The sequence below is a fragment of the Alosa sapidissima genome, chromosome 1, assembly GCF_018492685.1.
Source record: "Alosa sapidissima isolate fAloSap1 chromosome 1, fAloSap1.pri, whole genome shotgun sequence".
Classification (NCBI taxonomy): Eukaryota; Metazoa; Chordata; class Actinopteri; order Clupeiformes; family Clupeidae; genus Alosa; species Alosa sapidissima.
The window spans coordinates 3,805,381-3,812,880 of NC_055957.1; the positions used below are offsets into that span (position 1 = coordinate 3,805,381).

At 44.5% G+C, this 7,500-nt stretch overlaps 1 protein-coding gene across 5 annotated transcripts in view; it reads left to right on the top strand.

The window, feature by feature from the left end:
- ddhd1a (DDHD domain containing 1a) overlaps positions 1-7,500 on the top strand; it is a 49,268-nt gene that overhangs the window by 14,502 nt on the left and 27,266 nt on the right. For all 5 annotated transcript variants that reach the window (XR_006030900.1, XM_042087098.1, XM_042087081.1 and 2 more), the window contains 2 exons: positions 3,132-3,260; positions 7,320-7,467. Coding sequence is in view for 4 of the 5 variants with exons in the window: in XM_042087098.1 (XP_041943032.1) it covers positions 3,132-3,260; positions 7,320-7,467 (277 nt within the window). In the remaining variant the exon portion in view is untranslated. The remainder of the gene's footprint in view (positions 1-3,131; positions 3,261-7,319; positions 7,468-7,500) is intronic.

The following is a 7,500-nucleotide window of genomic DNA, read 5'->3' on the forward strand; positions in this document are numbered from 1 at the left end:
CAGCCTCTCTCTCTCTCTCTCTCTCTCCCTCCTTCCCTCCCTCCGGCTCTCCAGGGCCGTGTGAGAAAAGTCCACTCTAAACCTCTTACCGTGGTGACTGCTAGACTTCCTGTGTGCTTTGATCCTCTGCTCCTGTCAAATGCCAATCAGATTTTCTGACTTCAGCCGCCTTGTTATAACACATTTAAAGCATTTGACCTGTATGCAAATACATTAATATTTCACATTAAGCATTTCCTAACAGGGTATTTCTCTGAGAGATCACATTTTTCAAAGTCCTTTTGGCGAATGCTTTAAATGTGTCCCAGGGTTAATGGTGTGCTCTGTATTGTAAAATGGGATGGTCTGAGTTTGCTGTCATTACAAGCACCTGGGCACTGTTCAAATGCATAATTCTGGTCCGCCCAGATAATAGACAGCCAATAGAGAGCTCCCAAATGAGAGAACTGTCCACTCCGTCCTTTGGACATCCTGTTTTACAGAACCCTCAGCTTCATGGTGGGGTCCCGACCACGTGGAGACTGACTCTGGGAGCCGGGTACGACCCTCGTCTGGTACCGGTCCCGATGGACCTGGGCCGGATCTGGGCTTGATCTGGTGCCGGTCCTGATGGACCTGGGCCGGATCTGGGCCTGATCTGGTGCCGGTCCCAATGGACCTGGGCCGGATCTGGGCTTGATCCGGTTCCTAGTCGGTAGCTGTCAGAGGAGGGGTGCTCTTTCTCCTCGTCATTTCGTGCCTTACCTCCTATACCTCCTCCTCCTTCCAACTAACTCTTCTGAAGAGTAAGAGTTGTTGGAGCTTCCTCTAGTGTGTACATTCAACTGTAGACATGTGATTTAAGTGATGATGCATGAGTTTGTTTTGAGTATTTTTTTTTTGTGTGTGTTGTGTGTTTAATGACTCTCTAACTCAAATCATGCTAGCTTAGGTGCTATGAGACAAAATGATCATGGTGAATGCACTATGTAAAGGGACTCTCTAACTCAAATCATGCTAGCTTAGATGCTATGAGCCAAAATGATCAAGGTGAATGCAGTATGTAAAGGGACTCTGTCTAACTCAAATCATCCTAATGTAGCTTAGGTGCTATGAGCCAAAATGATCATGGTGAATGCACTATGTAAATGGTCTCTATCTGTGGCTCAGTAGATGGCTAACTCACTTTGATAAGGACTGAGTGAACCCGCTACCCTTCAGAAGGGAACAACCCAACCACACATTGTTTAGAAGGGAACAACCCATTCAGACATTGTTCTCCAAGAGGTTTGGGAGAGATGGGGAGGTGCAGAGGCCAACGGTCTTTTCTAGTTTTAATAAAGTCATTGGGTTTCCTTTTAGAAGGTGTACACGCGCATGTAGACAGGTGTGTCACTAAATCACATATATGGAATATGCTCCTAGGGTTGGAATGATTGGAATGACAAAAGCGATGTTCGTCTGTGAACAAAGCTTCCCTCATTCCTCCCAGTTCTACTAATATATTAATTTATGTACTTTGGTATCGATATTGTGATATACTCCTGTATCTATACATATCAAAACAGATACTGCTGTATCGATACGGTATCAAAAAACTGACGGCAGTTTTTAATAATTTAATAACAGATTTAGATTTGAAATAAAATGATAAAATACTGCTTTTAAGATCTCCGTTGGGCTGAATTGAAGTGTTTGTAATTTGTACTCGCTTGAAGTCTAACCCATGATCGAGGGCTCGTCCAACAACACATATGAGCTGAGAGATCTCACCGCTGCGCTGCAGATCAGATTATCTCTAGCAGGGCCATCAGGCTCTGGGTCTTATGACTCGCCGAGAGAGAGAGAGAGAGAGAGAGAGAGAGAGATATGTTGGATTCCTAGAGTTATGGAGACACTAGAAAGGGAAAGGCGTATAGTCTGCTATTTTGGTAGGCTCATCGGACGTGCTATTGATACCCTGATATTTAAAGGGACTGTCCATCTGTCTAAGGAATCTTACCTCCAGGAAAAGAATATGAATTTTATTATTAATGAAAGTATTAATTTATATTAGATTAATACACTCTTGTAGATTATAGTCAGTAAACTTAAATAGCAATAACAATAAAGCAGAAGAATGTTATTTAATGCTGGGCTTAGATAGTCACATGAATGCTCCTGTCCTTGTGGATGTTGGGGCGGGGAGTGGTTAATCCTGGCGTAGACCACGCCACTCACCCTGTGATCACACACATTCCTCCTGAGTCACTGAGTCAAAGGACGTCACATGACACCCCCCTACCCAAATTTACTTTAATTTCATGTCCCCCTGCTTTCCAAGAACGTGTGTGTGTGTTTGCGTGTGTGTTTTAGAGAGTAGGCTAAGTGAAGGAGTGGAGCAGGAAGCTTTACACATGAGATATTTCGGTTCCTGCTCTGACGTCCCTCGCATCCTGGCGTCCTGTGTCTGTCCAGCGGCTCTCCACTTTTGATGAAGGTGACCTTCACTGGATCACAGCGACCTTCACTGGGCCACAGCAAGAATCCCCAAATAGTGCATCTCCATACTGTTTAATGCTCTCACATTCATAGTGCTTGTTACAACATCTTGATCCAGAATCTATGACCGATTGAGAGACTGTTGGTCAGTTTTGACACTGGGAGCATTGAGCAGTTTGGGGATGTGACCTTTTCTCAAGGTGAACTGAAGGTCATGTGAACCCCCAGGAGGCCAGGTGAGGAGGAGATGGCAGGGGCAGTGTGAATGGAAATATGAAGGCGGCGTGTCTTCCAGTGCTCTCCCTGTAGATGGAACGCTGTTTCCATACGCTACTATGCTGCGTCTCGTCCGTTCCTGTCCTGTCCTGTCCTGTCCTTGGGTGTGCGTGTGTGTGTCCATCCTGGAATGTGTTCCAGGTGAAAATCTTGCATGTCACGTGTCTTATCGGTAGGATCTGTCATGGATCAGTCACAAACTTATTCTCACAGTTAGTGCTATTTTTCCTTTGTTCTCTCTCTCTCTCTCTCTCTCTCTCTTTCTCTCTCTCTCTCTGTCTTTATGTCTTTCACTCTTACTGTCTTCGTCTGCATTTCTCTTTTCTTCCCTCCCCCTTCTCCTTTTCTCTTTTTCTCTGTATGCTCTTGCCTTCTCTCTCTCTCTCTCTCTCTAGCCATCCACAGTGTGAAGCTGAGCAGGAGCCATGTTGACTGGCACTGTGTGGACGAGGTCTACCTGTACAGTGATGCCACTACCTCAAAGATCGCCCGCACAGTTACGCAGAAACTGGGCTTCTCCAAAGGTCAGTGTTTACACCCACACCACCTCCTCCGCAGGCCTGTTACACTTACTTCATTTCCCTCACCTTTTCTCTCTCTCTCTCCCTCTCTCTTATCCTCCATCCCTCCCTCTCTCTGTCTCTTTTGTCCTCTGTCTTTCTCTTGCTCTCGCCTTCCCTTCTCAATTCCATTCTATTCCATTCCATTCCATTCTCAATTCCTTTCCATTCAGTTCAGTTTAGTAGGCACAGTGTTGCCAAAGCACAAAAACAGCATAACAACTTAGTACTATAGAATTGCAGCATTGAGAACATTGAAGGAAAGAAAAACAAGAGATAAGATGAATAGTAACAGGAACATGAAACACACACACACACACACACACACACACACACACACACACACACACAGTCCATTACATTACAATAGATCAAGTGCAGACATTAGGTCAGGCTAGGTTTATCTCTATCTTTATCTCTCTCTCTCTCTCTTTCTTTCTTCCCCTTCTCTCTACTTCCTGCACTCCTTCCCTCACTACCCCCCCCAGTTCTTCTCATTCATGCGTTCTTGACCTCATTCAATGTGTGAGATTCTCTCCTCTGATCTCTCAGATTAACTGTGAGCTTGTAGTGCTCTCTCTCTCTCTTTCTCTCTCTCTCTCTCTTCCCCCCTCTCTCTGTACTTACCTCTGTCCACTGACACACACATAACACCAACTGAGTTCTGAGTGCCAACCCCCCACGCCAAAGCCCTCATCAGGGACGGGCCGCTCGACTGGAGGTGGCACTCTAAGGTGGAGCAGCGTCCCCGCCCGCTCCAGGGGCACTGGGTTCGTCCCGTGAGTCCTAATCTACTGAGGTCCACCTCCCGCACCTCACCGTAGGGTGTGCCCTGTGCTGATGGCCTTGGCTTGTTATGTGATGGTCTATGCTATGGGCTAGCAGGCGTCCACATGCCCCCCACCCCAACTCCCACTACTAAGTTTTAATGGTATTTTCTCAGCTCTGGGCCCAAAGTTAAAATAAAGAAATACATTAAAAACATGAAATACACTTTATTCCCCGTGTACTATGTACACCTTTATATCTATGGGTTTAATCACCCATCGTCTCATATAAGTGGTTTATTTCAACTCAACGGTAGGTATCATGACTAAGCTCGTGGATAATGGAGGGATGGTCCGCGGCTGCGATGTGGGACTCATAATCTGGTGAGCCGGATTAGTTGGAATGAGCCCTCGTGAGTGCCGTCATCGTCATGGTCACCCTCATTGCCATTGTCGTTTTTCTGCATGGATGTCAGATTGCTGTAGCTTAACCCACTCATAAGCAAACAGGTTCCGCATGTTCTGCTGTAGCTTAACCCACTCATAAGCAAACAGGTTCCGCATGTTCTGCTGTAGCTTCTCTCTCTCTTTCCTTTCTTCCTTTCTTCCTTTCTTCCCTTCTTTCTCTGATTGCCTACATTCTGTAAAGCGCCATGATACATGTGTAATGTTTTGGCGCTCTATAAGCACAATAAATTAAAATTAAATTAAATTAAATTAAATTAACCCACTCATAAGCAAAGAAGGCCCATAGGTTCTGCATGTTCTGCTGTCATATACTGCCCTTTCTGTCTTGAAATGGCCCACATTCCATGTCAGTCTTCTCCCCTTCTCCCCAGCATAGAGATTAGGCCATACTGCTACGCCAACTGAATGGACTTGTCAGTGCAGCAAACCACATTTTTCTTTTTTTGCATCAAATTCTCCCTTCCAGCAGATTATTCATAGCCCTAAGGCTATTTTAATTATAAGGCTGTTTTAATTATGTGTTACTCATGATTTATAGTAATCCTAATTGGACCTGAAAGGTCATGGATAGGAAGTGGACCAGTTAGGGTTGGAGGAGTGTTTTTATAGTCGGTGATTTCTGCCGGCTGCTCTGCTGCGATGAGAAACGGCTCCATTACCTCAGCAGAATAAAGAACTGCAGCAGCAGTAGGCAGAGACGGAACAGGCGTCTGAGTTCCATTAAATTACCCTGAGCCAGGCTGTTTTTTGATTGATAAATAAATAAACAAACAAACAAACAAAACAAAATAAACAAGCATAGGTAAATAATCCGCACATGCGAGCTAACGCTGTCGTCTCGTCGCGGCAGCGAGTTTGGACGCGAGCCCCACGTGGTCGGGGTTGATTAAGGAGAGGGCCTGTAATTATGGGCCCACTTCATCCCTCATCCAGGCTCGTTCTTCAGGACCTGATTGCTCCCTTTGTGTGTTTGCTCATGAAAACGGTGCATGAAAAAAGGCTTGAAAAGACAAGGCACAAATAGAGTAGTGCAATTAGTCATTTTGTGGTCAGATGACATAACAGACTAAACAACAACACAAGAGGGGAAATTAGCATCCTCTGTTTTTGGTTTCCGCTTCAAGCATCTATTAACAAATAATATTCACATCTCAAATGAAAGTCATTCAAAATCAGGAGCGGGGTACTAAAGTAAAACTGCATTTAAACATTTAAAAGGTTTCAAACTCCCCTGCTTTGCTCCACTCTCACAAGGCTCTGTTCAAAACGGTAAAAAGTGTTGCCTTATATTTTTTACAGTCTATGCTTTTAACCAAAGATTCTAGAGTGCTGCCTTTTAACCAAAGATTCTAGAGTGCTGCCTTTTAACCAAAGATTCTAGAGCAGAGCACTCTAGAATCATTGATGCACACTTCATGCTCCCTATCACATATAAACCATGGCTCTGCTATAAACCTTTTGTGCCAACGTCTGAAACAGCTGTGAAAACCAAAGATGGCGGATGACATCGGTAATCTGTTGAAATGTGATTTGTGTGACATTATTTTGCTTAGATGTGTAGATTTGACGGGAGAAATAAACCCTTTGCTATCTGATTATGCCATTGTTGTAACCATTGATGCTTACCGTTAGCCTGCTAGCTTACGTAAGCTAGTTTAGTTTAACATTCTGACTTTTGCTAACGTCATACCGTAGTGTTAACCAACGATTCTACAAGGATACAAGGACGTTTATAGAGTGCTATGCTCATTTTTAAAAGATGCATTCAATCCAGTCATGTCTAATGAGACAGCTCTTAAGTATTTAGGAAGGGAGGCATCAGGCAGCTGTCTTCCGTTTCGAACAGAGCCACAATCTGTTTATCTCTTCCTCTCTCCATCTCTCACTCCTATCTCTCTCTTCCTCTCTCCATCTCTCACTCATATCTCTCTCTTCCTCTCTCTATCTCTCACTCATATCTCTCTCTTCCTCTCTCCATCTCTCACTCATATCTCTCTCTTCCTCTCTCCATCTCTCACTCCTCTCTCTCTCTCTTCCTCTCTCCATCTCTCACTCCTCTCTCTCTGTCTAATTCTTCCACATTAACTACTTCTACAGTCTTTTATGTTTTATATGTTTTTATGTTATATGTTATATGTTTTATGTTTTATATGTTTATGTTTTATATGTTTTTAGTGAATTTAGTCTCATTTCTTGAGTTTTTGGGGCAATTCCATGGAAAATATTTTTTTTTGTAACATCCATAACGCCAATAAAATGTGATGGTATGATGTGAATGATTACATGAAATTTGCTATTTTTGGCTGAAGAATGTAAATGAGAAAAAAATGCACAAAAAATGAATTATCATTCACATCATACAAATGCCAAGGCATTCCACTGGCGTTATGGATGTCACAAAAAGATTTGCCCTTTGTTGATGATTATGACGGTTATAAAATGTTAATGAATTTAACCTCACCTGGGAAGCACCGTGGGAAACGGCTCCTGTTGTTTTTAAATCTGCTTTAAATGATTTCTCCATCTCCTCTCTCTCCTCCCTCCTCTCCCCCCTCCTCTCTCTCTCTCTCTCCATCTCCCCTCTTTCTCTCTCCATCTCCCCCCTCTCCTCCTCTCTCTCTCCATCTCCCCTCTTTCTCTCTCCATCTCCTCCTCCCTCTCTGCTCCTGTCTTTCTCTCCCCCCCCACTCTCTCTCTTTCTCTGCCTCCCTCTCCTCCTCCCTCTCTTTCTCCATCCCCCCTTTCTCCATCTTCCCCTCTCTTTCTCTCTTTCTCTCCATCTCTGCAGCCTCCAGCAGTGGTACGCGGCTGCATCGGGGCTACGTGGAGGAGGCATCTCTGGAGGACAAGCCTCCTCAGACCACGCACATCGTCTTCGTCGTCCATGGCATCGGCCAGAAGATGGACCAGGGGCGCATCATCCGCAACACGGGCATGTAAGCACCCCAGCACCCAACCTCTGCCAGGGC